This window comes from Anabrus simplex, chromosome 3 (genome assembly GCF_040414725.1).
Source record: "Anabrus simplex isolate iqAnaSimp1 chromosome 3, ASM4041472v1, whole genome shotgun sequence".
Taxonomy (NCBI): domain Eukaryota; kingdom Metazoa; phylum Arthropoda; class Insecta; order Orthoptera; family Tettigoniidae; genus Anabrus; species Anabrus simplex.
The window spans coordinates 395,801,536-395,814,910 of record NC_090267.1 but is presented as its reverse complement, the minus strand read 5'-3'; the positions used below and the strand labels follow the sequence as shown (position 1 = coordinate 395,814,910).

The 13,375-nt window shown below is 38.5% G+C and overlaps 1 protein-coding gene across 1 annotated transcript in view; it reads left to right on the top strand.

Annotated features, from left to right (window-relative positions):
• LOC136867365 (cell division cycle protein 20 homolog) overlaps positions 1 to 12,538 on the top strand; it is a 90,409-nt gene extending 77,871 nt beyond the window's left edge. The window contains exons 8-9 of the mRNA XM_067144540.2: positions 2,261 to 2,398; positions 11,787 to 12,538. Of these exons, the coding sequence (XP_067000641.2) occupies positions 2,261 to 2,398; positions 11,787 to 11,950 (302 nt within the window). The 3' untranslated portion in view covers positions 11,951 to 12,538. The remainder of the gene's footprint in view (positions 1 to 2,260; positions 2,399 to 11,786) is intronic.
• Positions 12,539 to 13,375: the final 837 nt, after the last annotated feature.

Here is a 13,375-nt window from a genome sequence, read left to right as displayed (position 1 = left end):
GTTTGCCTTTCCAACTCTTGAATAACACGCAAGCAGTTGACCGCGGGAGAAGCATAGTTTCCGAAGATAGTCCTACATCTGTAATACTTTCAACACTATGCACTAATTTCGCACGTGTTTGTAGGCAGCTGTTTGTATCCCATACGGTTCCCGTCCCTTACATGGAGATATTAGCAATTATTGGGAAGTTCAAACATAAACTATAAAAAGGGTAGTTTTTCCTTGCTGTGACCTTTACCGAAGCATTCAATGTGCCAGGTGCTGAGCGTGCCAAATCTGTTGCACTGTCAGCTGTATTACTGTACAAACATGTCCTCACGTCGGCTCAATGATAGTGATATCTTGGATATTTTATCGAGAGAAGTGGGTTCAGAAATAGATGAGTGATTAATACCCTGCTTCCGAACCAGTTACCATATCAAGTGATAGTTCGGCAAGAATTTTATGTTACGTCATTTTAGAGTGCAATTTTTTTACTATGGTTACCTTCTAAGAACCTGATATAAAGAACCTTATATAAAGACTAAAGGCAGGCATTTATACAAGTGGAGGCACATGCTACCTCTAGTGCACCATCACTGCATTGTCCTACATAAGAGGCTTGCAGTGGTGTCTCAACGGCGCACTAGTTGGAAAGGTGTAGCAATCCAACTGATGAGCCCACTGCTACACTGGGGTGAAACACTGGTAATTGCATGACTGTAAAAGCCTAAAGAACTTAAATGTTTTAAAACTGTTTCTAAATTGGTACATTGTGTATTTCAAATGTAATTGTGTTTGTCTCAAGTAGCCATATTAAATGACCCATTTTTATTGTTTGAGCAGGCTTATTGCTAAAACTTGAATGTAAAAGTTTTTCTCGTACATATTTTATTTTTCATAAGATTAGTATAATTAAAATATTTCAGATACGTACTTCCTGATTAACATCTTCCTTCGTTTTGGATGGCTGACACTTTCATATGATACAAAAATCAGATACTGTATGTACTATGTTTTGCTGTTGTGTAATAATGTATTCAAATTCAGGAAAAAGATCAATTTCTCTCTCAGGGTCCATGTTAAATATGGTACTGTTGAAAGTGTTAAGTAAATGTCCTTGTGCCTTGTTGATGCACATGGCAAAACTCAAACGGGGAGCTGCTGACGTCTAAATTGAAATGTTATAAGATACGAAGGGATGATTTGTGGCATGCCCAGTCATGGACTTCAGTAATATTCGGCATCAGTTTCTTGACTGAGAGTTGTGTTCTGTTGTAGAGGGAAGGAGAATTCATATTTCTGAGAAGGATAATCGGTGCCACAATCGTCTGCTCCAAGATGTTCAAGGGTACCCCAGGTGACTCAAAGTTGATCGAAAGCTCTGCCATGTAGTTGACACCCTCATCTGTAATACATGTCATGTTGATAGACTAGTAAATTTGTAAATCACAGGGTAATTCTTATAAAACTTGCTTGCTGATGACATTTACAGCTTCATTTCTTGGAACATATTGCTCTCTGACACAGCCACTGAAATGCTGTGCCCACATATGTAAAAAATTTAAATCGCTGCGTGCCGTAGATTTGGCTGGGCATCGCATACATACACACAAGCACTTCTGGTTATTATGGACTGAATGTGGCTCCTTGTGTCGGCAGCTGGAAATAGCTTCCTACGTCATGGACTTAAAATGGCTCCTTGACTTATATTACCTATCTTATTTACATTGCATAGCTGCAGTGAATCTACGCATTGAATCCTGCTGATAGAATGTTGAATTGTTGTACCCCACCACAGGTTTTCTGTCGGTTTTTTGTTCGTAACTCCCCAATGAATGCGAAAATGGAAAATTCAGTTTTGAGGTGCATTTGGACCTGTTTCCAAATTTCTGATCTCTGCAGAAAGAGATTAGATTCAGACTCTGAATTCTTGAATGAAATTTGAGCCTTGAGAGAAGAGACCTATCTATAAACATGGCTAGAAGTAACATTTTGATGGATTATCACATACATGATTATAAGAAATGTTGAGAGAAATGACATTAAGGTTTTTTAATATTGAGTGGAGCTGACACCCCTGCCTACTTTTCCTCAGGAGATTATAAAGTGCACAATGTTTCACAACACACGTTTCACCTTACTGCATGAAGTATTTTGCCTCTTCAAAGGCGTTAAGTAGTATTCTCTGAAAAGTGGTAAGAGAGGTTTCATTGTTTGACTAGAACAGACATGACTTTCTTGGAAATTTTTCATTAAGAAGCATAATTTTATATTTCAGATAGAGATTCTCCTGATCAAGAAGGCCATTGTGAAGTGCTTGTGTTATCCAGCATGACAAAAGTAGTGGATAAATTTATGTCTGGATGTACAACACAGATTATACAACTGCTTTGGAGTCCAGATGACAGGAAATTAGGTATGTAGAATTTCCATTTACATTCATGTATACAACTGGAATTCCATAGCTCCCTCTGTAGATCAGCAGTAGTGTGTTGGTCTTCAGATCCTAAGACTGTGGGTTCAAAACCCAGGAGAGGTAGTAGGAATTTTGAAAGGCATAGAAAACTCCATTCAGCACTTCATCACATGATGGTGGCTTGCAAATAATCTTTTTACTGCTGTTTGTTTAACGTTGCAGCAAATGATCTCTGCTGACACATTCAGAGTTTACCTGACCAAATTAACCCTTTAGGATTCAAAGTTGGATAGAGTGAAACGTTGCTAATACACAGTTCTGGTCCAATGTCGAACCTGGTCCAACATAATTTTATTAGATTTCACATAAATTTGTGGGAAAATGGCAGACATGTTTTACCATGTACTGTCTGCATCTCGTGAGAAGTTGCGGTAGCTTGTAGGTACAGCAGAAGTAACAGATAGGTCTACTACACTCTAAACTACAAACATTTCTTTGTGACAGACAGTATGAACTCTCTGAAACAGATGCATGTTCACCATTAACTTGATCATATGCAGTACATATAATTATAGTAGGCTAAATGTGTAACTAAAGTAAAATTTCAATACCACTTCGAAGTGTCAGAACAGCACCTCATTTTGTAAGAATCACGTGAATGGAACAGATGTTTATCATCAGGCCTTGAGATTTGTGCGGCAGCCATCTTTACCCCTTGTACTCCTTACCCCGCATCCATGAGACTTCTCATCAGATGACCATGCTATTTCTCAGTACAGTGCTGACATCCATGAATAATTTTTTCTTTAGAAAGTGCTGTCTCTAGAAATACATCATCCATTTTTTTTTCTTTTTTGTGAAACCTCTTTAAGGACCCCTGCGCCATTCCAACAAGTGCACCTCAAAGTACTTCATGATGAAGGAAGTATCCTAGGAGTGTAGTTGAGTGTATAGCAATGGACAATTTTGCATAGATTTACTTTCAAAAAGTGCTAATTTATAAAACAAACAACTGTGTATTTTTTCCAATATCAACCTGATTTTCAATGGATCTGCAGAGGATGTGAGTGGAAATATAGTTGGCCTCCAGAGGTTTACAACTGAGCAATAGATCATTAAATAGTTAAGATTCCTCTGCCATCTAGTAGAATATAGGTTTAGCATTAAGTCTGCAACTTTGTGAGTAAACAAAATCCCTCCAAAACCCTCTGTTTGTATCATGCACTATTTCTACAAAAAATTCCCTCTTTCATTATAAACAGAGTAAAAGTTCATTATAAACTCCGCCATTGTCCGGTCCCAAGTCCGGAATGAGAAAGGAGGAGGGTTTGCTGGTCTGGCACCCAGCTGTAAAACTGCCAACGCCGAGTGTTGGGCGGCGGGAAATAACCTGACTCCCTAAGAGGGCCAACGGCTTCGGGCGAATGAGCCCCTTTGGGTGGGGTGATGGTCTCCACAGTGGAGGATATGCCACTGGAATCCATTACGCAGCGTCTGTTCTCCAGGTTAGGGGCGGCTGCACAAGGCATCTGTACTCCAGAGGAGCGGCCTTATTATCACCTCACTGGATCACATCCAGAGTTGTAATTCGGGACCTAGTCCCACACAGGTGACACCTTGACAGTCAACCATGGAAGGTCTTTTAAGGAATACTCCACCGGCTGAACCAAGAGTTCAGAGAAGGCAGCATTCGGATACGGTGGGCTGCCACCTGAAAGATACCGTGAAGTCGGAGGCACGGAAATACCCCAGTACTACATACATGAATGAGACAAAATCAAGAATCAAACCAAAGCAGATAACATACTTCTCTACACACAACATAAACTCGCTCATGCAAACCGGTAAACTAAAAGTGATCACCGACCTAATGGACCAACACAAAATTCTTATCATGGGATTACAGGAAATTAGAAACACTGACCAGGATGCCTTAGAATCTCAAGGGTACAGACTTTATAAAGGTATACCCGGGAAGAGAGTGATGAAGAATGTCCCACAATTTGGAACAGGATTTTTGGTCAGCCTTAAAATAATAAACTCAGTTCAAGAATTCAGATCACAGTCTCCACGACTCTCAACGCTCACCTTAAAGGCATCTAATAAAATCTATACTATAATAAATGCCCATGCTCCCACTAATGATAAAAACAACTCCTGAAAAGACCAGGAGGAAACAGGAGAATTTTGGGACCTATTGGACCAGACCATTGATAACATCCCCAAACACCATATAAAATTATTAATAGGTGACTTCAACGCTCAACTAGGCAGAGAAAGAAAATACCATGACATCATCGGAAAATGGCCAGCACACAAGAAAACAAATAAAAATGGAGAGAGACTAGTTGACCTGTGTAGAAACCATAATTTAATCTCAAAATCTACATGTTTTAAGAGGAAACCTCAAAAACTCAAAACATGGAAACACCCTGACTACACTAAAGGAGAAGGATAATGTTGAGATAGAGGAAGAGACTAAGGCCAAAGAAGTAATAAAATTTACATATGATAACAATGACATTTACAATAAGATACGACAGTTGAAAACTAGAAAAGCGGCTGGAATTGATCAGATTTCTGGGGATATACTAAAGACAATGGGTTGGAATGTAGTACCATATCTGAAGTACTTATTTGATTATTGTTTGGTCGAAGGAGCTATACCAGATGAATGGAGAGTTGTTATAGTAGCCCCTGTGTATAAAGGAAAGGGTGATAGACATAAAGCTGAAAATTACAGGCCAGTAAGTTTGACATGCATTGTATGTAAGCTTTGGGAAGGCATTCTTTCTGATTATATTAGACATGTTTGTGAAATTAATAACTGGTTCGATAGAAGGCAATTCGGTTTTAGGAAAGGTTATTCCACTGAAGCTCAACTTGTAGGATTCCAGCAAGATATAGCAGATATCTTGGATTCTGGAGGTCAAATGGACTGTATCGAGATTGACATGTCTAAAGCATTTGATAGGGTGGATCATGGTAGACTACTGGCAAAAATGAGTGCAATTGGACTAGACAAAAGAGTGACTGAATGGGTTGCTATATTTCTAGAAAATAGGTCTCAGAGAGTTAGAGTAGGTGAAGCTTTGTCTGACCCTGTAATAGTTGAGAGGGGAGTTCCTCAGGGCAGTGTTATCGGACCTTTATGTTTTCTTATATATATATAAATGATATGAGTAAAGGAGTGGAATCGGAGGTAGGGCTTTTTGCGGATGATGTTATTCTCTATAGAGTGATAAATAAGTTACAAGATTGTGAGCAACTGCAACGTGACCTCGAAAATGTTGTGAGATGGACAGCAGGCAATGGTATGTTGATAAACGGGGCTAAAAGTCAGGTTGTGAGTTTCACAAGTAGGAAAAGTCCTCTCAGTTTTAATTACTGCGTTGATGGGGTGAAAGTTCCTTTTGGGGATCATTGTAAGTATCTAGGTGTTAATATAAGGAAAGATCTTCACTGGGGTAATCACATAAATGGGATTGTAAATAAAGGGTACCGATCTCTACACATGGTTATGAGGGTGTTTAGGGGTTGTAGTAAGGATGTAAAGGAGAGTGCATATAAGTCTCTGGTAAGACCCCAACTAGAGTATGGTTCCAGTGTATGGGACCCTCACCAGGATTACCTGATTCAAGAATTGGAAAAAATCCAAAGAAAAGCAGCTCGATTTGTTCTGGGTGATTTCCGACAAAAGAGTAGCATTACAAAAATGTTGCAATGTTTGGGTTGGGAAGAATTGAGAGAAAGAAGAAGAGCTGCTAGACTAAATGGTATGTTCCGAGCTGTCAGCGGAGAGATGGCGTGGAATGACATTAGTAGACGAATAGGTTTGAATGGCGTTTATAAAAGTAGGAAAGATCACGATATGAAGATAAAGTTGGAGTTCAAGAGGACAAACTGGGGCAAATATTCATTTATAGGAAGGGGAGTTAGGGATTGAAATAACTTACCAAGGGAGATGTTCAATAAATTTCCAATTTCTTTGAAATCATTTCGGAAAAGGCTAGGAAAGCAACAGATAGGGAATCTGCCACCTGGGCGACTGCCCTAAATGCAGATCAGTATTGATTGATTGATTGATTGATTGATTGATTGATTGATTGAACGAGAATGGCAACTGGATCACGTCTGCATGGACAAATACCACCACAAAGAGATCTATAACGTCAAAGTCCTCCGAGGAATAGACACAGGTTCAGATCACTACGTAGTTAAAATTAAAATTAAACTCACTCCCCAGAGGAGACAACAAAAGCAAGCCCTTAAAACTAAAAGAAAAATAGATCCTACCCAGCTAATCAACAACAAAAATTACCAGAAAGCAACTGAAAAAATAAAAATCACAGATAAACTTGAAGACTTAGTACGCAACCTTAAACAAATTGCAGAAAACCTGGCTCCAATTAAACCATGTAAAAAACACCAATGGTGGAACAGTGAATGTGATGAAACAGTGGAGAAAAGACATCAGGCATGGCTATTACATCAGTCCCAAAAGACAGAAATATCCTATCAAAAGCTAGTAAAACAGAGAAAAGAAACTACACAAGTCTTAAGAAGAATAAAAAGACAACATCATAAGGACACACTCCAATTAATTGAAGAAGAATTCAATAAAACTCAATCAAGGGACTACTACAAAACCTACAAAGAGACCTGAACGACGGACTGACTAAAGTGATCCTATGTGGTCATAAAAGAAGAAGAAGAAACAGAGTATAACCATCATTATCTAGGTCTCTCTCTGGTTTTCTGACTCTCTACGCCAAAGTTCAATACCCTCTTCTAGGACATATCCCACAGTGCTTGGAACAAGGTGAAGTGAAAAAGGGAATTGGAGGACAGAGGGCTGTTTGTCACTGAAATACATATCCCCTCAAGTTGAAGTATGTACAAAGTAGATTCCTTTGAATGTAGTTTGTACTGGGTGCAAACATGCAGGCAAAAAAATTCTTTGCTTTTATTAATGATGTTACATTTCTTTAAACCATGTTCATAATTAAATTCATTACAATAACTATCCAAGTGCAAAAGATATGGGTGCGGTTAACTAGCTAGAACAGCCTCCGTACAAATACAGCCTTAGTCTTATATCATATCCTCCTGAATGGCTCCATTTGCAACTGGTCCCTTTGTGTAAATTATTGATGTCTGTGTGGTACTAATAAAAGCTAGTACTCTCAGAAATCAATTTGATGTTACATGCCCGAGGAACCATACCTAAATTTTTTGTCAACTATTGCAATACCTTTGAGCTGAGTAGAGATGCAATATATATAACATTGTCATTACTACCTCCAAGAATTCCATCATGGTCTTCAAGATCCATACTTGTGGACATCAAATGTTTGATGTGGCCTCATTGTTACTATCTACACTTGCGCCTATTCTTATGTAACTTCATTATCTTGTGTAGGCATAATCCTTTCTCCTGTATCTATTGCTCTTCAGGTATTCTTTAGTACATAGTACTGCCACAAGTCCTATCAGTACTTTCAATGCATATAACTACCAAATAAAACTATGCAAACCCATTAATATACATACAGGGTGAACAAAAAATGCCGCACTTGGAGGTCAGCATGCAATTCCTCATCCCTTTGAAAGACAAAAGTTTCTATAACCAAATCGGATCTGCTGCTGTTGGAAAACAAGTCGAAAACGAGAAGCTGGCAACACTGTCACATCCTGCAGCGCATCGGAATATAATAGAGAAATGTGCATCATCCCACTCTACCATACCTGCCATTGCAGCTCACTGAGTAGACGGCTGGGTTATCAAACCCACATGCACTATGGAGCTATGGCTCGAAACTATGTCAGATTATTTTATTCTTTTGTGTGTGTGACGTCAGGTCTCTAGTTCCCGTTGTGTAACTGCGTTTGTAAGTATGACAGCCTGTTGTCACATGACAATAGCCGAACACATGACAGTGTGTTCCATTCAACTGAATGCAGGAGTCGACTAACCACGCAGTGCACAACCATAACTGGTCCTATCAAGTGCATGTAGGGTGGCGTCCTGATGGCGTACACAAATGGTGAATACGTCAATATGCTTTTAGTGTTGGGGGTATCTGATAACCAAGCTTCTGTTGCTGCTTGTTAGTACGCAGCATGGTACCCTCAAAGGCGCCATCCCGATAAGAATGTTTTTCGTCGCCTTGAGCAACGCCTGAGGGAAACCGGTAATTTTCGTCCAGAACTAGTGGACAGAGGTCGTCCAAGGACTAGACGTACTCCAAAAACAGAGGACAACATTCTTGAAGCCGTTCACCAATCTCCTCAGCAAAGAACCTGTTATATTGCAAGGCAGTTCCAGGTATCTCAAACACTGGTTGTTGATGTGTTGCACAACGAAAAACTGCATCCATATCATTACACGTTAACTCAACACCAGCAGCCAGAAGACTTCATTCAACGAGTACAGTTCTGTGAATGGCTTTTGCAACAAGTTGAAGATAACAAACATTTTATAAAGAATGTGATATGGAGTGACGAATGTAGCTTCACTCGGGAAGGTATTTTCAATGATCACAACAGCCATTATTGGTCTAACTACAACCCACATGTCACCCGTGAACGTGGCTTTCGGGCATGCTTTGGCATAAACATGTGGGCTGGAATTGTGGGAGGAGTGCTTTTAGGCCCCTACCTATTGCTGGACAAGTTGAATGCACTCCGCTATCGTATGTTTCTGGGCAATACTTTGCCGGACGCTTTAGAAAACGTTCCACTTGGTGTTCGGCGACAGCTATGGTTTCAACATGATGGTGCACCACCACACTTTGGAATGACTGTGCGTAACTGGTTAAAGGAAGTGTTTCCAGGGAAGTGGATTGGTCGTGGAGGTCCAATGTTCTGGCCTCCACGTTCCCCGGACCTTAATCCACTAGATTTTTATTGTGGGGACACTTAAAGAAACATTGTTTATAGTACTCAACCCATGGATGTAAAAAATCTAATAGCTTGTGTGCGTGCTGCATCGGCACTGGTGGATGCAGGTGTGCAACATCTGCTGTGAAGTGAACGTTGCTTGTAAGTGTACGTACCGGCTCTGTGAAGATAAGACTGGACGTCACACATACACTATGGAATTATTGTGCGTAGCGTAATGGGCAATCCAGTGTAGCCTACCCACTGTACTGTATTGTGTTTCCTTGTACTGCATTGGATAGAGATGATGTTACTGTATCCATTATTATGTTCTATGTATTGGCTTTATTTGTGCCATGGACGAAACAAAATGGTCGTTTTCGTCGGTAAGAAGTTCATGTTATGTTTGAATGTTTAAATAAAGGTAACTGTAGTGGTAGCCAGAACATAGTGTATTGCATAGTGGAGGTGTACACTGGATACAATTTAATACATTAACTGAAAAAAAAATTGGCGCAAACGCACTTGAATATCGGTGCATCTGCACAACCCATATTTATGGCATTACCTCATCTCACTGACCTAATGAGACAGCTCCGGCAGAGCACCAAGTTCATGCGACCTGTGTTTGGCCACGCTGCACGCTGCTACAGAGTTGCCACAGCCTCGTTTCTTAACTCTCATTTCTATTAAACCTATTGGTGAGACTAGGTTTCGCAAGATAAACTTTTGTCGTGAATTTCAACAAGGAACCACATGCCGACCTCCACGTGCGACATTTTTTGTTCATCCTGAACATGTATATTCTGAAAACAAAGAAAATGCTACAGAATGAACATACTCTTATTGAAAATGATCACCATTTGTGGCAACATGGTGGCAAAGAGATTGAAGCCTCTTATTAATAGTTTCAAGAATTGTGTCCTGTGGAAAAATTTTTGACAGCTGACATGATTGATTTTTAAACATCTCAATATTGCAGTGCCATTTTTGACATGCTATCGCTTTGAGCTTATGCTACAGTGAATAATCCAATGGATTGAGGTCTGGACTTCCACGTTTCTCTGCTTTCCTTTTCACTTCGTAGTAGGAATCACATCTCATGTTATCTAATATTTGTCACGTACTCTAATCTTGGTCATCCTCTATAATTTTTCCGTCTATGGAACCTTCTATTATTTTCTTCGGTAACCCATCATGTCTAATTATATGGCCTATTAGATGATCCCGCTGTCATTTTATTTGTGCCTTAAAACGTCTTTCTCCTGCTCTTTTAAACACCTGTTCATTTGTGACCATTTCTATCCAACTAATTTTCAGTAATCTCCTACAGCAACAAGCTTCAAATGCAACTTATTACGACATATCATACAAAATGGCACATTATCACTTTTCGGAGAAATGTATAGACTATAATGTCCAGTGTTGATTTTTGTTTGTTACCGGTTTGGGGATTGCTGACAATGAAAATTCACAGCCTGTTTTCAGTCATTTGACCGTGTCAGGAATGGAATGAATGAAGCTCCCATCTAGCGGCAAGGATGGTAATTATGCAAGCCACCAAAGTCTGTCACACTTCTCTGGGGCAATGATAAATGACTGACAGATGAAAGGAAATGATATTGGAGAGTGTTGCTGGAATTAAAGATGGTGGGGAAAATGGGAGTACTTGGAGAAAAACCTGTTCTACCTCCACTTTGTCCAGCACAAATCTCACATGGAGAGATTGAAATTTGAACGACGGAACCCAGCAGTGAGAGGCCAGCGCACTGCCGCCTGAGCCACGGAGGCTCATGCTGAAAACAATGTAAAGATTATTTTCAAACTCTTGTTTTCAGTAGATTTCAAATCTATCTGTTAAACAGTCAATGCAAGCATCACTGTGAAGATGTATCAAAATAAAGGGAAGGTATTTATAATTGTAGAAAAGTCACAAATAGTATGCAGATTACAAAAGAGGGAAACAAACTTCAGTGTTGTGAAGGAACTGGGTGTATCACACTCAACGCTTTCTACAATTTGGAAGGTCACATAAAACATCATTTATTAGCCAAGATTGTGTGAGACATTATTAATCAATTTACATTGTTGCTACTTCCTTCCTCACTTGTTTTTGCTGAACATACTTCGTAAACGTAGGAACAAAATTTTCAGTCTGCCCCACTCCACAAATAGTGTATTGCAAATACAATACTTTACTTACTTCACTTACGTTATTTGAAGTTTTAAATTTATTCTATTTATTATCCATGTAAGTGTGCAGCCTGTAACTTAGATATGACATTTTTAGCAATAACAACTGGTGTGTGCATCTCACCTATAATGAGTTAATAAGTGGTCCCTTCGGAATTGTTATAATTGGTTTTGACTGTAGTTGCATCTTAACATTTCCTGTCTTTTAAAAGTAACTGTAGGCAAAGGAGTAACCTCTCCTTGGCTGTTATTCTTGGTAATCTACAGTTAGGATTGTGTCAAATGTGAATAATAATTTTTCTTCTTCTTCCAGCAACTGCAAGTACTGATGAAACTCTGCGAATATGGAGTTTCATGGGCTCTGACAGGAAGAAGGTTAAAAAGAAACCAAAGACAGATAAATTTAAGCAAATAAATTATTTTGTACCTTATGAACGTAGGAACGATTCTCTCCTATCAAAATGCATTATCCGTTAAATTTTAAACTTCTGAAGTGAACCTTCTATGTTTTAGGAAAAGGAGAGAAACCCATTCAATTTGGGAACAGTTCAGTTTTAGAATAATAAACTAATTTCCAGTGAATTGCTTATAAAATAAGTGTACTTATACATCATTTGGATTAGAATAAAATAGAGCATTAGATTGTCTGGTTGAGAATGCCACAAATCTTTAATTTGTTTAAATTTCCTTAGCCAATATCAAAGGCAAAGGACTTGAATAGCCCCTTAAAAGGAATTTTATTACTATTTGCACAATCTTCCCATCTTGGACCTTTATGAAGGTACAGGGGTTTTTAAAATAAAGTAGAAATGGAGCTCGAAAGGTTCCTTTGATGCATTTTGCATGTATTTAATTTTATTATTTGTTGTTATCACAGTGTTTTTAATGGAAGAAAATCCATTAGGGTCTTGGTAATAAATAAGGAATGATCTGTAAATCTTTTATTTATTAAGACTTGTAGTATCTGACATTGTTCACTAGCTATTAAATAAAATGTTAAAATTTAATGTAACAATTTTTTAAAATAAACTGATTTTCTCTATTTTGGTATAGAGAATTCTTAAATAAAGCATTACTTTAAGTAATGTATTGTGAATTACTTTATTTTGTCTACATTTACTACTCATAATTCAAGAATACAGGGTGTAACAATAAGGTGCGGCCAAATTTTCAGGACATATTTCTCACACGTAGAAGAAGACATGGGTCTGTAACTTTTATTTCCATGTTAGAACTCATTAATCTAAAACTCAGCTGGGGTTGTACGTTAATTAAGGCCACAGCCACTTCCTACCCACACCTAGCCCTTTCCTGTCCCATTGTTGCTATAAGACCTATCTGTGTCTGTGTGACGTAAAGCCAATTGTAAAAGAAAAAAAGTCTTGATGCACTGATAAATGTTGCACGATTCATTGCTAATGGAGGGCATTTTGAATACTTTATTTAAGAAAGATAACATATTTTCTTCTACGCTTGAGGAATCTGTCCCGCCCCATACTGTTACACCCTGAGGAACTGAATGTGTTTTGCTGGAAATATATCAGACATGTTTTTCATGACGACTAAGATTTCCTTTTATGAATTGTGTTCTTAGCTTCTGAAGGTTTGGTGTGGTGAGGTGGTTTGTCCAATTGCAGATGAAGCAAAATTTATTCACTCCTCTGAGCATATGTCCAGAGCAAGAAATGCATCATTAGCTTCTAATTTATCTGAGTTATTTTTTAACTTTATCATTTATATGTAGAAATTTGATTCTATTTTGGAAAAGGATTCCTTGGTAACATTTATTTTAGCGGTGATCATTATTTGATAATCAAAAGCAGAAGACTACATTGCTTCCAAAATTTAAAAAAAATAGGATTTCTTATGAGCAAAAAGTTCATTTCTGTAGTAATTGCTATC